We start from the raw sequence: 16773 nt of genomic DNA, 5'->3' as shown, positions 1-16773 counted from the left end.
ACAAATGTGACTGTTTTCCCCCAAACAAATGACTACGCTCTGTATCGACAGATCTTTGGGGATAATGGTTTAACCCTTGCCCTGGGGGTCAGAAGGATTTCAAGTGATTACTTTTAATCAGGGAGTGGGAAGGCTTCTGCGTTCGCTTTGTAAACAGACTTGACTTTGTTGCTCTCAACCTACAGTCATTAATAAGAAAAGTCATGTCTGGAAGTCCTTCTATGGCTACGATTTGTTTTCATTTCAATAACAGGTCATATCAATTGATTGTTAAACAGCCAGTTATGAATTTTAAACAGAAGCGCCGCCTGCTGTTTGGCAAGGCTTACATCCACAGCCGGCAGAAAATTGAGTTACTGAGAAGAGGAAAGTCATGCAATGTCGCTTTGCTTAGAACTGACCAGAGAAACATCAGATAACTTGTCTCTGCTCACTAACTGAATTTTCTGAAGAGCACTCTGAGTAATACGTTTATTCAAGGCTTTACATTACTTTTCATTCTTTTGTGCTCTGTAGGGATGTGAAATAGCATTCATCTCCTCTTATTGGAAGTCCCCCGTAGGTGACCCATACCCTGTGGGAGGGAGGTATTTTCCCATTGGCTCAGGGATATTATTTGGTGTCTTGTTCCCTAGTTGATAAAAAGGTGAAGGATAGCAGGTAGGAGTGCTATGGGTCCCAAGTCCCTTAGTTTAAAGAAATGAGGATTAGTGAGTTTTGCCCTGTCATAGTACACTCTTAGGAGGTTATGTAATAAAAGGCACAAAGTTTGCCCAGGAGCAGTAACCCATAGCAGCCAATCAGCAGGTAGCATTTACTGGTCACCTGTTTAAACGCAAACATCTTATTGGTTACTATGAGTTACTGCTACTGGGCAAACTTAGTGCCTTTTATTACATATGGGGGTAATGAGTGAGGGTGGTTTCATGCCCCAAATATAAAAATTAGCGGGGTTAGTGCTCCCTAGGCAGTCCTCATCTGTGTAGGGATGACAGTGGTCCCTACACAGTGGCCCCTTCCATTCTACTCTGGATGGCATTCACTGTGTACAGCACAACCAGGGCTGTATTTATATAAGTACCCGAGGCTTAGGGCAGTAGCTTTAAAGGGGCGGCCCCTGTAGGTGCCTATATAAAAATAAATAATTTTTTTGAAAAATAAAAAATCTCCCCACCCACCGCAGGAAACTTTTGAGGAAATCCAGCAGCTATGCTTGGGTGTGTGTGAGGGGGTAGGAGCACATTTTATGCGCATCAGATTTGGAAATGATGTCATACATCGTGCGGGTGATGTCACTTCTGGAACATGGGGCAAACTGAGGTGCCTAGGGTGGACGAGGACCTAAATATAGAGCTGATCGCAGCATCATGAAGAGTTCAACTAGTGCATGACACTCTACCATCTTTTGATGTGTTTAACTCAGAACTTTCTATGACAAATGTAACCTTAAGATTTCTGCTCACCCGTAAGCTTAGCTTGATAACACTGAGCACACTGAGCATGTGCGGTGTCACTGACAGGATCCATGATGGCGCACTGCTGTGGACAATTTTGAAGGCCAGAATCATTGCTGTTATAGGGCTGCTGAACCTCTGGGCTGGTACATTAAGTTCAGAATATAAAATACAGCATTTCCTGCCATATTCATTTTAAGGGTTCTGTTCTCCTTTAAAGGGGAACTCCACGAAAACATTACTTAAGCTTGAAAAGTAAACACAATTTCAAGCAACTTTGCAATATTCATCAATTAAAAACTATGCAGACTTTTCATGATTTTTAATGGTTTGGAAAAGTTCCCTAAGCCTAGCCCCCTGCTCTCATTCTGATCTCTCTGACTACTTTGCTGAGCTATCTGACTACTGTTACTTTGTATCAGCATCTGTCCTCAGCCTGTATCCTCCAAACCCCACAATTCCCTGCACACGTGATTTCAATAAGGAACAGAACATCACAGAGCAATACATTGTGGGTTATGTAGTTCCTGCATGCTGTCTGTAAGATGTGGAGAAGTTATTACAATTTGTAACATCAGTGTTTAGTCCCTCCTTCCCTGCCAGGATTTCAAATGATGCAGAAAGAGAAGAACTGTTAAACAGCTGGATTTCAGCATAGAAAATGGCATTTATACATACTTTTTGAAGAAACCGATTGTAAGACGCACCGGAGATTGCTTACCTCCTGGCGCGTCTCTCGAAGCTTCTCAGTGCGCAGGCACGCACTTCCTGGTTGACACCGAGTGTCATGACGTCACAAAGAGGTTCCAAATTCAAAATTTGGCGCCAAATCCTCCTTAAAGCGCCAAGTCTCTAGGTTCCAGTTACCAGCCAAAGCGTTTATTCTGAGATTGTTTTCCTGGTTTTGACTCCTGCTTGACTTCTGACTTCGATTCCTGCTGCCTGCCTTGAACTCTTTGCCTGAGTCTCGACCTCTTCTAAATCCTTGCCGGTACCTCGTTTACGGACTTGTTTTATTACGCACTTTCCCTAGTGTTTTCCGCAGCAGAAAGAGCGTCAGTGAACACCAGAATTCGCAGGGTTACCCTGTGCATGAGTGTACCCATCCCTAAGCAAGGTTCCTGATAACGAGATCATAACCCCGATAATGGTGATGGGTATATTAGGGATTTTTGTGTTATGCGGGCCTCTTTTTCAAATTTTGGTTTGGAAGCCGGAGTTCTCCTTTAATGTGAATCCAGACACTTTTTCTGTAGCGCTTGCTAATAATGTATCCCACATAAAACAAAATGCAGCTGTATCTCCAACTTAGAGGTAGATATAAACACGGTGCTAATTATCTCAAAGGTGGTGGAAGGTTAGAGAACTTGAACGGGACCAGATTTTTACACCCCCCCCTTTGTAGATACAAACACATCTCCTTATGTTGATGGCCAAATACACAGGAAACATTTTACTCCTTTAAGTTCCTGCTCCTTCGAGGAGTCGTTCCATCTTGACAAGGTCAACATCTGTTTTTGACTCCTCGGGTCTACGGCAAATAGTATCTTTTTATGCACCTACAAAGCCTGTGGCTTTGAACAGGGCTAATGGATTATGGAACTTACCTTTCACTTATTGGTTGAGTGCTAGTTAGTACAGGTATGGGAACCGTTATACAGAAACCCATTATCCAGAAAGTTCCAAATTACGGAATGCCATCTTCCATAGACTCCATTTTATACAAATAATCCTCTCTCTCTGTAATCTCTCTGTAATAATAAAACAGTAGATTGTACTTGATCCAAACTAAGATATAATTAATTCTTATTGGAAGCAAAACCAGCCTGTAGGGTTTATTTCATGTTTAAATTATTTTCTAGTAGACAATGTATGAAAATCCACATTACGGAAAGATCCGTTATCCTGAAAACCCCAGCTCCCAAGCATTCTGGATAACTGGTCCCATACCTGTATTTTCTCATGATTGAAACACATGGCTCTTTTGTACTTTTCTCACCCTCCTTCATCCTACTTTGTTTCTTAGGAGGACATCTGTATTGAATTAGCTGGGGATAGTCTAAGAAATGCTCAGAGGGATTTAACAAACACAAATCATTGAAAGCAGAAGTGAAATGAATCCCTACGGATGGGAACTTTCCTGCCTGCAAGATAAACGTTTTTACTGATATCATATTGTTCATATCATATTGGGCACTGGCAAGATAAAAGGGGTAATTTACATCCAACTTAAATGAATTGCGTAAGGTCTCTGCACGTCATTTCAGAGTACAGAGACCTGCGGCCTCCCCAAATACAGTAATGCCTGGGTTTGTATTGATTGGGCCTGCCTCCTAACTTGCACCCACTGACATTGCATTCTGCACCTCATGCTGTATTTTTATGGTCAGGGTTGGACTGGACTGGTGGTGCATCATGAAAAAAACACTCCCCCCGATGGGATATGTGGGTGCTGGCCCTCCTCCCTTCTCAATTGCAAGTGCGGTCTGTGCTGTGCAATGGGGGGCAGTGGCTGGGCAGTGCAATATGGAAGCACTTCAGCTGGTGCCCGGGGTGGGGGCCCCCAAATGGCAGCCCTGGTGGGCCCCAGACACCCAGTCCAACGCTGTTTACGGAGCAAGTCACAGAGTGTAGCCATATCCTGGACAGAAGTGCTCTCTGCATGAGCACACCCTTGCACACTTTTCTCTAGGGTCTTAGTATATGACCTCTATATAATTTAGGCCTCAGCTCCAAAGCCTATTCTTAGTTGCCTGAGTCAGTGGTTTCCAAACTATGGGACTGCCCCCTGGAGGGACATGGAGCAGTTGCAAGGTGGACTGCAGGTGAATTAGGGAGAGATTTGAGGTCAGTGAATGCTAGTTCTCCTAAATACACCTGAAAGCCCAGCTTGAAGGCCATTTAAGGTGATCTTTGGGATGAAGACTTGTTTACTGCCCTAGATGTTCTTGAACTATGTCTGATATATATATTTTCTTGTATTTTATAAGTTATAAACAAAGAGGAGCCTGACCTTTGAGGGGGTAATAAACCTACAACCATTTCCTTAAAGGCAATGGACCATGTGGCCCCCCTGTATGGACCCCTACACATTCACATGCACTAATCGTAAATTGTTGATCCAAAGTCCATGTGTTTTAGCCCTAACACTGGCACTGTCTTAAGATGTTCTTGGACTTAGTTGCCTTCTTCTCCTAGAAATGGTGTTTGACTGCTCATCTGTAATCTTGCAGATTAAAGGATTCTTTCAGCAAGTGAAAAAAAAAGTACTTGATCTCATACGGAGTTTTCAAGAGGCTCAAACAAACAGATAATAGGTTTTGTCAACAGGGCTACCTGCGGAAGCTTTCTCCTCGGGAAACCCATGCCATGAAAGCTCTCTTGCAGACTGATTTGTAACCTGATGTTACAATGTGTCAGTCCAACTGGGATAATTAATAGTGTGAGTATGAATTGCACTTTTGCTTCTTTGTATGCTCCACTGAGTTCTTTCCCTTGTAATTTCTTAATCTTATATGTCATTTTTATATGCAGACATTGAAATGTGTGTTGCTACCTGCAATGCCGAGCTCACATAGGTGTCAGAATGAAGGCGCTTATATTATACCCTTTTAAGTACACCATGTTGTTCTGCTGAATATAATTCAAATGAAATATCCCTAAGCTATGACTTCTCTGGAGGACAGGATACCTGTAGCTTGTGTTATTAAACTACAGTATATACAGTATTCATGGATTTAAGACAATATTTGAGATTGTTTGTAGGGGGTGGCCAGGTTAGTTCAGAACAATCTAATGCAAATTCTATATTAATACTGCAGTTAGTATCCCCCTTCAATCGTCGTCCCCATTTTAACAGTGGGAACTGCATACACAGGATATTCAACAAACAACATTAAGCCAAAGTATAAACAATAAATAGCATTTACAAGAGGTTTTTATGAACATGATGCTCTTTTCATTACATCATTAAGCCTCCTTACTCCAGTTTTGCTTCACTGCACCGTTGTGAACACCAAGCACCCCCCCCCCCTCGTCTCAGTCCCTCCAAGCTGGATCACACTAGCATAAAGCCCATTTTTCTGGAAGTACCCTGGAGAAGGTAGAGAATGCATCATGGTTGTTTGACATTTTCTCTTCCAGTTATTGGGAGGTCCATTAACTTCTGCTTGAAACCAGAGGGGTTTCTGCTTTAACTAGTTAAAATGTACTCATGCCGCTCAACAGTCTCTTATATGGACAAATGCAGTTGGAAGGACTTTGCATGTAAAAGCAAATATGCTGGGTATAGGGATGAATACCATTGTAGTCTGAGATGTCATACCCAACTTCAGTTGACATCAAAGAAACCTGGCTGAACCCAAACTAAACACATTCCCAGATGAGATGCATGCTTACCTTGGCCCCAAAGTGTAATGCACTGTTGCTCGTGGGTTTGGCACATGCCGTTATAGCAGTATCCATCTATCTTGAAGCATGGGTGGCCATCATGTAGATAAACATTAGCTGGGCAGTGAGCACTGGTTCCAGAGCAGAACTCCGGCAGATCACAAAAATTACTTGCATCCCTGCATGGAGTTCCGGCTGGCTTGAGCTGCAATCCAAAGCATATTACATGTAAATTGAAGCACTATGGACATTTAACCATCTTCTTCATTAAGGATATGAATAATGATGGCAAGCAACCACCTTGCTAATAGAAGAAGACAAATTCCTCTGTAATATTCTGTGTAGAACATGGTTGTCCAATGTGTGGTCTTTCTGCTGTTGCTCAGTACACTAGTTCAGCCTTGACCTTTTTTCGTCTTTGATAGATACAAGGAGATATAATGCTGGTCATAAATGGAAGTGCTCACAAAGTGTAACATAGGATCCAGACTATCAGCAAAGGGTGATAACCCAAGACAAGGCTAATTGAGAAGGCATTCCCACGTATACAGGCTTGGTAAAAGCCCTTGTCTCTTTTAAATGTATATATTTCTACCACCTGTGACTCTGGAGATATTATTGAAACAGCAAAGTTGGCTCTCGTAACCCATAGCACCGAGGTAGATATTTGCTTTGAGTACCCACCCATTGAGGTGGGTATTCAACATCATTTTATATAAAAAAAAATTACCTTGCATTCTTCACAACAAAGACCATGTGCACATACGGCTCCAGGCTTCAGCATGCACAGGCTGGCATTACAGCAGGGGTTTGTACATTCCTACAAGAGTATCAGAAAGGCCACAATTATGCAAAATCTATGAAAAATGTATTTTGTATTCCAACATTAAGCCTGCTCGACTCCCATACTTTTTGGCTATCCAAACAATGGGCCAGATTCAATTTGTTGAAAAAAAAGGTTTATCATGTGACAAGTCATGGACGAGATTCAATTTGAGATGCAGTTTAATTCAGAAAAACTCATCTCATGGTTTATCACCTGAAAACTCTATGGAAGTCTATGGGAAAAAACTGGAAGTGAATTTGGAAGTTTTTTCTCCTTGAATTTTATCAATGAGTTTTCAAGTGAGATAACTTTCTTCTCACTGAAGTGAATTTGACCCAATCAGTGTGACTCTTTTTGTCTGAGCCCTTTACTTTAATGCATCAAGGTATAGGTGGAACCTTTAGTAAAAGCCTGTTTATCTCAGAATAAGGTTACATGTGAATGAAAACATTGCTATATGCGCCATTGTTACCAGGCCCGGATTTAGGGAAAGGCCCCCTAGGCCCGGGCCTAGGGCGGCAAGATGTTAGGGGCGGCAAGAAGGCGCCCCCTAACATCTTGTGTAAGTCGGCTGCTCCTGATAGATCCGGCTGGCTTTAGGACCGCTCCTCCAGCCTATCTCCCGCTGTGGCTCCGCCCCCTCCCACTCCTCTCTGTGCTCGTGCTGCTGCTGCCTCTGCTGTGCTGCGTGTGTCCCAGCAAGGTGATCTGTTCCTGGTATGTACATTTAATATTTCCCCTGCAGATCTGCTGTATATCGGCCATGTAGAGAAATATGTCATAGTCAACTTGCAGATTTGCTGGAGGTGCAGAATCACAAGTGTTCTAACTTCTAAACCTGTTACAGATTTTTTTATGTCCCTTTCCTGCTTCCTACAAAATGAAAACCATTTCAGTTCTTGTATTATAAGGGATAATGTTACCCCCTACTGTAAATGATAAGGATATTAGAAGTCACTGAGGGGGTTCTATGGCCATATAAAGGCACAAGGCTGCAGGCTGAGTTATACAGGGAACTCTGAGTATCACTCATGTATTATAAGGGATAATGTACCCCCTACTGTAAATGATAAGGATATTAGAAGTCACTGAGGGGTCCAGTAACCATATAAAGGCACAAGGCTGCAGGCTAAGTTATACAGGGAACTCGGAGTATCACTCATGTATTATAAGGGATAATGTACCCCCTACTGTAAATGATAAGGATATTAGAAGTCACTGAGGGGTTGTTCTGTGACCATATAAAGGCACAAGGCTGCAGGCTGAGTTATACAGGGAACTCTGAGTATCACTCATGTATTATAAGGGATAATGTCTGCTGAGAAATAGGAACTACAAAGATTATGATGCTGCCAAGATTTGACTTTTTTATTTTATAATAAATATTTAACTGATGCTGCGGCTGCCCACTGTAGCACAATTGACAAACTTATCAAAACAAGGGACACATCTCTCTCTGCATCTATGTATAAAAAGGTGTCTATATATAGAGAATATATATAGATATATCTCAAACAAGCCTAACTGCTAGTTGATCCATCTGATCCACTTTTGCATAAATGTCCTGATTGGAAAAAGATTCACATCCAGAAAATGCGTGCGGGGGGGGGGGGGGGGGGGGGGGCGGCACAGTAGCTGGGTCTAGGGGGGCAAGGAGGGTAAATCCGGCCCTGATTGTTACAATAAAGAGCACAGTAAGTAAGTTCCCACCTAAAATCTTGCTCTATTTGATCTTCATGCTAAATAGACATTCACCCCAAACCTCACTCTAACTGTCCTTCAAACTAAGCTCCACTAATCACTTCTCCAAGCCCCCATTGTTTTATCTTATCTGGCAAGCCTTTTAATAACTAAGCTCCTTTGAGGTCTGGAGATCTTATGTAAGTTAGTACAGAGCATGCATACCACCAACCTGTCTTAAGGTGGCCATAGACGTAACAATTACGATCTTTCTTGGAAAAGATCTTTCCAAGAAAGATTGTTCATTTCAATACACACGTGTAGAGATGAATCGTCAGATATACAGGTAGAAACAATAGTATTCTACCTGTATCTGACAATTTAGCAATAACAATGGCCGATGTTTGGGTTCCTTTAAAGGCACCGATCAAAATTTTCTGTCCAGCCCGATCGACGAGCCAGCCGATATTCAAGTCTTCTGCTGTCGGCTCTTTTCCAACCATACACGCACCGAATATCGTACGAAAATTTGTTTTGTACGATATTATCTGTGTGTATATGGTCACCTTTAGTGTTGGGGCACACTGGAAGATTCGGGGAGTTTTAGTCACCCGGTGACTAATAGCCTCTTCTTCTAGGGGGACTAATTTCCCCAAACTGCTTCCCCCTATCTTCCGCTTACTAGAATTGACGTTTTCCAAAGTTGCCCGGATCTCTCAGTGTGCCCCAACCCTAAAGCTGGCCACAGACGCAAAGATCCGATTGTACGAATCAACGTATGATCGGACTTCCCCATCTCCCGACCCGCCACTAACCATTCCGATCAAATAAAGTATAAAAGAACAGATGAGCCGATGTTCTGCCCCTGTCAGCAATTGTACGATATCTATGTCCTACCAAAGCTAGTGACAGTCTCCCTCTGAAAATCGTACGATCGGCAATACATGCAGAGATATTATCGGCAGCCGACAGAAATCTTTTAACCTGTCTGATTGACTAAACGACCGATCTCCGCCGGACAAAAAATGACGGGACTCTCCACACGCGGTCCGAAGATCGTACGAATCCTCGATCAGATCTTTGCGTCTATGGCCAGCTTTAGAGGTGTTCTGCATAGACTAAGATACTTCTTTGTTGAATTTTTCCAGTGACTTAGATATTAATCTAGTCTCTTTAGATCAACTCTCCCAAGTTAAGCAAACCATACATGCTAAGATTACGATGCGCAATGGGCTCCGGCGGGATCAGTCTGGGTCAAAATCAAACCTGTCCATACGATAGGATCTTTGCATCTATGGCCATATTAACAGTCAGGAATGTGTATTAACAGTCAGGAATGTGCAAACCTCTTCGGGGAAGACTGTGGTCCTTGCCTTAAAGTAATTGTTCAGTTTAAAAATAAAAACTGGGTGGATAGGCTGTGCAAAATGTTTCTAATATAGTTAGTTAGCCAAAAATGTAATGTATAAAGGCTGAAGTGACTGGTTTTCTAATAATAGCCAGAACACTACTTACTGCTTTTCAGCTCTCTTGGTTTCCACTGATTGGTTATCAGGCAGTAGCCAATCAGTGACTTCAGGGGTCATAACTTTTGCTTTTGAATCTGAGCTGCATGCTGAGGATCTAACGACCGATCTCCGCCGGACGAAAAATGTTGGGACTCTCCACACAGGGTCTGAAAATCGTACGAATCCTCGATTCGCACGATCAGATCTTTGCGTCTATGGCCAGCTTAACTCAGAGTTATAGAGCTGAAAAGCAGGAAGTAGTGTTCTGTTCCGTTATGTTAGACATCTGCTCACTCCAGCCTTTATACATTACATTTTTGGCTAACTAACTATATTAGAAACCTTTTTTATTTTGCACAGCCTATCTATTTACCCAGTTTTTATTTTTACACTGAACTGTTCCTTTAAGGTGGCCATACACAGGCAGATTTAACCTGGTGATTCAGGCCCTTTAGACTGATTGGGCAGTTTATATACCCATGTGTGGGGACCACCTGACCAATACTTATCCAAAAATCAGCCATCTTAGTTGGGCATATCAGGGAAAGACCCACTCATTTGTTGAGGTCGCCAGGATCTTATAGTTTATGACCACTTTAACTGGATTTTCATGCCAGCCTAATAGACATAACTACAGTGGAAGCAGAAACTGTGACTGCAAGAGGGCACAGGAGTTATAGGGGGCCGCATGAGATCCGAATTCAAATACAGTTTCAATAAATATTGGTAAAACAGGTCAACCTACAGACGTGTAGGTTATATATGCCGATAGATTAAACAAGTGGCAATTAATTTAGATGCATAGTGGCACATTAAACAGCTCAGTGCATGTAAATGAGTTGCTAAATAGCCATGCTTAAATGCAAGGTGTTAGCCCTAAGTACAGCATGTAATCAAGGGAGCCAATAGCTAGAGTTTCAAGATTTCTTCTTTCTTTTTCCAATGTTCCTAATCATCTCTACAAGCTGAATGATGCCTGTTGGATGTTTTCTGGATTCATAATGCCAGCCTGTCCCAGGCCATAACGATGACACATAAAGATACCAAGCTTTGCCGTGCTAAATCATCCAGTGAGACAGAGAGAGCTGATATGAGTATTATGATTAGCTGCCTTTATCTGAAAACCTAGATTTATTGCTATTTTATGCCTTTTATACCCGGTTGCCATATAAATTCCTTTCTCACTAATGTATTCAATTGGCTATGACTAATATCCTGCACTCTGGGGGCTTTAGAGAGCAATGCTCACCATGTGCATCTAGCTGCCTCTTGTTTTCTACATGAGCAGTAACTGAAATATACTGTAAATATAATAATTGCATAGATGCGTCTAATGGAAAATAATCTGGGCAGAGTCTGTAAATGAATATAAAAAAAAGAATGCATAAACTACAGACCTAGGAAATGTTCCAAGGGGCAATACATTTTAAATGTTACCCTTGTTATTTTTAACTGTTGCATTTTCAGTCTTGCGAAAGCTGCCATTGTCTCTGTCCATAGCCTTTCTTATTAACATACATTTGGATACAATTGTGTTATAATACACAAGTCAGGTAGAGGCCACAGCCTACCAGTATGGTGTAATGGGTTGGTCAGGAATAACCGAAGATGGAATTATCTAGTTTTCCTATAACCTTTCACTGTATAAGAAGGGGAGTAACAAAGAGGTCTGCAAAGTTACTTTTTTTTAATAATAAACCAACATTTGACTAGAGCCCAGTGGGTTTTCACTCAGTTCCCCACCTATGATCCCTGGCAAGTCAGGACTAGGGTGGAGAAGACCATTTGTGGGTATGGTCGGGCAGCAGGTTGGGTGAAAAGGTTTTGCAGTGGAGGTGGGATGTGTTCATGTTGGAGGTGGCCTCCACAGCTGGGGTGGTTGTGAAATGGCAGCCTCTGGTAGGCCTAGAACACAGCAGTTCGATCCTGGGGCCTGGTCCATTGTGAATGGGATTTTTTTAAGGGTATTGGTGCAAAAATAGAAGGACTTATTACTTAAATTATATATATATATACACATAAATTTACATTACATTTATTTCTAAAGTAATATAAATTCTGTGTTTTAGTGGCCTGCCATGGCCCTTATATATGGGGCACAGAACTCTAGTGCTACAGTATATGACAAACTTGCTATAATTTAGGACAGACAACAGTTACATAAATGGGTGAGATGTGAATATATTAAGTTATTAAGAGTCATATGGTGGTAACCAAGGGCTCTGAGACTAATAGACAAATCTGGGCATGTGCATTGGCAATTGGAGTGGGTGTTAAGGACCAAATTTAGAAAAAAACATTGATGGGCTTGATGATGTACCTCGGCTCTTCTAGTTCCCAAAATAATCAGTTTGACATAATGTTAAATAAAGTAAGTCCAGTAACTTAGTAAAATAGACAGGAGAATCCCTTTAGTTTCCATCATTATCTGCTCAGATCTCTAAGTGGGAAGCATTACTCATCATTATGAACACTGTCTCTGAAAATCTCACCCATTCTACATTTGTGAAAGTAGGTGGGAACTGCTGGGAACAAAAAAGCCATCGGAAGAATTCTGTGAAAGCTGAGGAAAAATGTCAAAAGGAATCAGTTTTAGTCGTGTTTCCAAGTCTGCAAATGGTCCATTAGAGTGTATAATTGAAGCTGAAAAAGAAAGTTCTGCAGACCTCTAAGTGGTTATTAAACTCATATACTATAAATTACTGTATTACTAGAAAAAAAGGAAGAAAGAAAGATGAGAGGTTCCTGTAGCTGCAGCAGAAAAGGCCTCTACCTTCTGCTTATTAAAAAGAATATTAAGCTTGTGCCTCCTGATCTTATATGGCCCAACACAGACACCGTAAGCTCCTGCGTTTCAAAAAGAAGGAGATGCACTGTCCATTGGTGTGACTTTAACTGTAATGATAAATCTGATCACCACTGGGAAGACCCAGGTAAAACTGTCTGATCTTTGTAGCAAAGTTCCCTATGATGAATTTCTTGTATAAAATGAATCTCATAAAATTGATTCAGTAATTTCATATCAAGAGATTGGCAAAGGGAGAGTGATAAGCAGGGATATATAATGCAGGTATGGGACCTATTATCCAGAATGCTTGGGACCTGGGGTTTTCAGGATAATTAATTTTACGTAATTTGTATCTGCATACCTTACGGCTACTAGAAACTTATGTAAACATTAAAGAAGCCCAATGGGATGGTTCTGCTTCCAGTTAGGATTAATTATAACTCAATTTGGATCAAGTACAATGTACTATTTTTATATCACAGAGAACAAGGGAATCATTTTTTAAAATGGATTATTGGATAAAACGGAGTCTATTGGAGATGGCCTTCCTGTAATTTGGAACATTTTGCTGGGGTTTCCGGATAATGGATCTGCACTGTCTAATTATTCATAGCAACCCATAAACAGGTAGAATTGGGCACCTGTCTGAAAGCATGGGGGTATATATTTAATGTGTCAAATATCTTAAGACAAAAAATGGAGTGAGTTTGGTGCAGTATATATATCATATCCATGAAGTTCTGCTGTAGCTATTTGGCATATTTTATAAAAAATATTTTCTTTAGTGCCAGGCTAATGTCCCCACTATCTTACATCACTCTAGGCCTGGGGTAACTCATTCATTTTATGGGAAAAATTCATAGTTCTCCTTTGGTATCCTGAAAGTATCTGGTGCAGGTATAAACAACCACTGTCCCCTTCATCGGTTGTAAAGGCTGCCTTATCCCTTTTATAATTTCAACTATGGAGAATAGATCTTCTTGTTTTTGTAGTTCACCTTCTTAAAAAATATACCACTAGCTTACACCACTCTAGACCTGGTGTAACCTACTGCATTTTATGGGGAAAATTCATGTTGGGAAGAATTTTCCTTTGGTATCTTGAAAGTATCTGGTGCAGGTATAGGCAACCACCGTATTGCCTAATCCTTTTTATAATTAAAGCGATGGTGAATAGATATTTTTGTTTTTGTAGTACGCCCTCGACCGCCATATTAAGTGGCCTTTAATAAGGTGAAGGTCCGTGCACAGTAAGCATAACCCACATCACTGCTGTTCTCTTCAGCTTTCCTGCATTTCCTCCGTGACATGATAAGGAATCATTAATGAATGGCTTCAGATTCCTTGTGTCTATGTGAGGATGAGAGAATCAGTAAAGTCGATTGCATCTGCTGTTCTCATACATCATGTGCAGAAGCAACAGATATAAATGTCTCCCAGCTGTGCTAACAAGGGATCACTAACATTTCCAAAGTAAGCCTGAGAGAGATAACTGGGTTACAGAGATATTTAGAAGTTCCTGGCACATTATTGACTTGAAAGAGCAGCTACACGGTTAGATAAGATGACTTCACAAAGTCTCTCTGAAAAGAACGAGTGGGCTGTCAGGGATTCCTTCCTTTCCGTGAGGAACCAGCTCACTAGAGACGGGATAAAGGAACCTCTTGCAGTTACAGCTCCTTGCAATATCATAGCTATCACTATGGGGAAGGACACACTTTGCATGTTTAGTCTAAAGTTTCAATGTGCTCTGTAAATATGGAGTCAAAGAAAACAACATACGTGCTGTCAGGGTGTACACATTGTTGTTTTCAAGTTTCAAGAACATCTCAAGCCCACACAGAGAAAGATACATCCATCCTTATCTGGTAAGCTCTGCACATGGATAAATAATACATATAGAACTAAGTATCAAAAGTTGCCTCTTGAAAAAAAATCACATGTATAAACCATCAAATGTTAAAGGGCATGTAAAGTCTAAAATAGAATAAGGCTAGAAATGCTGTATTTTATATACTAAATATAAACATGAACTTACTGCACCACAAGCCTAATCAAATAAATGATTTATGCTTTCAAAGTTGGCTACAGGGGGTCACCATCTTGTAACTTTGTTAAAGGGATCCTGTCATCGGAAAACATGTTTTTTTTCAAAATGAATCAGTTAATAGTGCTACTCCAGCAAAATTCTGCACTGAAATCCATTTCTCAAAAGAGCAAATAGATTTTTTTATATTGAATTTTGAAATCTGGGGCTAGACATTTTGTCAATTTCCCAGCTGCCCTTAGTCATGTGACTTGTGCCTGCACTTTAGGAGAGAAATGCTTTCTGGCAGGCTGCTGTTTTTCCTTCTCAATGTAACTGAATGTGTCTCAGTGGGACATGGGTTTTTACTATTGAGTGTTGTTCTTATATCTACCAGGCAGCTGTTATCTTGTGTTAGGGAGCTGTTATCTGGTTACCTTCCCATTGTTCTTTTGTTTGGCTGCTGGGGGGAAAAAGGGAGGGGGTGATATCACTCCAACTTGCAGTACAGCAGTAAAGAGTGATTGAAGTTTATCAGAGCACAAGTCACATGACTTGGGGCAGCTGGGAAATTGACAATATGTCTAGCCCCATGTCAGATTTCAAAATTGAATATAAAAAAATCTGTTTGCTCTTTTGAGAAATGGATTTCAGTGCACAATTCTGCTGGAGCAGCACTATTAACTGATTCATTTTGAAAATGTTTTTTTTTCTCATGACAGTATCCCTTTAAACATCTTTGCAAGACTAAGACTGTGCACATGCTCAGTGTGGTCTGGGCTGCTTAGGGATCGTCATAAACAAAGCTGCTCCCCCTGCTGTTCATGAGTATTATTGTTTCCCTGCTCAGCAGTTAGGGACCGTCTGACAATTCCTATCCACATCAGTAAATGAAGGGAGAATTTCACTGCATACAGGCAGGTTTCTTATAAAAACGGTACATATTTTTAAATAAAGTATATTGGAGATAGGTTCCTTTTTCATTAAAGAAAGTAAAAATGGGATTTTATTTTTTTGCCTTTACATGCCCTTTAAAGCTTTCTTTAGAACCTACCACAAAACCAGCCTATTGGTTATATGTAATGTTGACATGATTTTCTAAGGTATGTACAAAAAAAAAAAATGACAAAAAGATATGTTATTTGGAAAACACCATCTGCATTCTGGGTAAGAGATCCCATACCTGTACTATGTACATAATAGTTAATTACCAATAAATAGGTTCTAGTCAGGAATATTGTTTAACATAGAGGCAACTTTTGAAAATTTGTTCTTGTCTCACCCCCTTTACGAAAATGGCTAAAAACGTGAATGGGGATTAAAAACCTGATCAAATTTTAAATGTTTTTGAGCTTTTGTGAATCATTCCATCTCTCAAACACAAACAGGCCAACCCTGCCGTCTTCCATAAGCAGTATTACTACAGAGGAGATAATTCTGTACAGATTTCAACATGGGAATTTGTAAACTTTGCTCTAAAAAGATCACATATGGATTTCTAGTTACGTGACCCACTTCATAAAAATCAAACCCTATAAAAAAATGTTTCCTTTGGAGAGGAAACAGCCTATCTTGTGGTAATGTGCGTTAATCCATTAACTGTCAAGAGGTCCAGCTGTTTTATAGACCCCACTGTGAAGAAAGAGCATATGTTGTATTATCCTCCTCCTATACAGAATGAATTATGTACAATAGTAGTCGTACATGAGCCTGAGCACTTCACCAAATATAGGAAACGGCTTCTCATGGGGTATTTATCTTTAAATTGTCCATTGAAGTTGATGATAAAGGTATTGGTTGAAAGTGTACTATACAGTAACTGCATTTTAAGAAGAGGAAATATAAATTTCTTCCTATCACAAGGTTGTTGTGCATTGCACCAGTTCTATTTTATCATCAGGGCCTTACACCCTCAGCTGAGTGAGCAACCAGGGCTCAACCACTGGAAAGCTTAGCCCCTTATTCTAATATAAATTGTAATAATTTGGTGATACCATAGAGACTGGCACCATGAATGAAGGAGCCCACTTGAGCCTCAACAGGTGAGCCTGGCCACACACATTATTTTCGCTAATTTCTATTAAACAATGGGCCAGATTCAAT

The 16773-nt window shown here is 40.7% G+C and overlaps 1 protein-coding gene across 1 annotated transcript in view; it reads right to left on the bottom strand.

The window, feature by feature from the left end:
• adam12.L (ADAM metallopeptidase domain 12 L homeolog) overlaps positions 1–16773 on the bottom strand; it is a 342539-nt gene that overhangs the window by 42179 nt on the left and 283587 nt on the right. Inside the window, exons 13-14 of the mRNA XM_018225176.2 lie at positions 6574–6663; positions 5853–6048 (exon numbers count right to left, since the gene is read on the bottom strand). Coding sequence (XP_018080665.1) covers positions 5853–6048; positions 6574–6663 — 286 coding nt within the window. The remainder of the gene's footprint in view (positions 1–5852; positions 6049–6573; positions 6664–16773) is intronic.

The sequence above is a fragment of the Xenopus laevis genome, chromosome 7L (genome assembly GCF_017654675.1).
Source record: "Xenopus laevis strain J_2021 chromosome 7L, Xenopus_laevis_v10.1, whole genome shotgun sequence".
Lineage (NCBI taxonomy): Eukaryota > Metazoa > Chordata > Amphibia > Anura > Pipidae > Xenopus > Xenopus laevis.
Note: the sequence above shows the minus strand (reverse complement) of the source record. Positions and strands in the feature narration are given on the sequence as shown.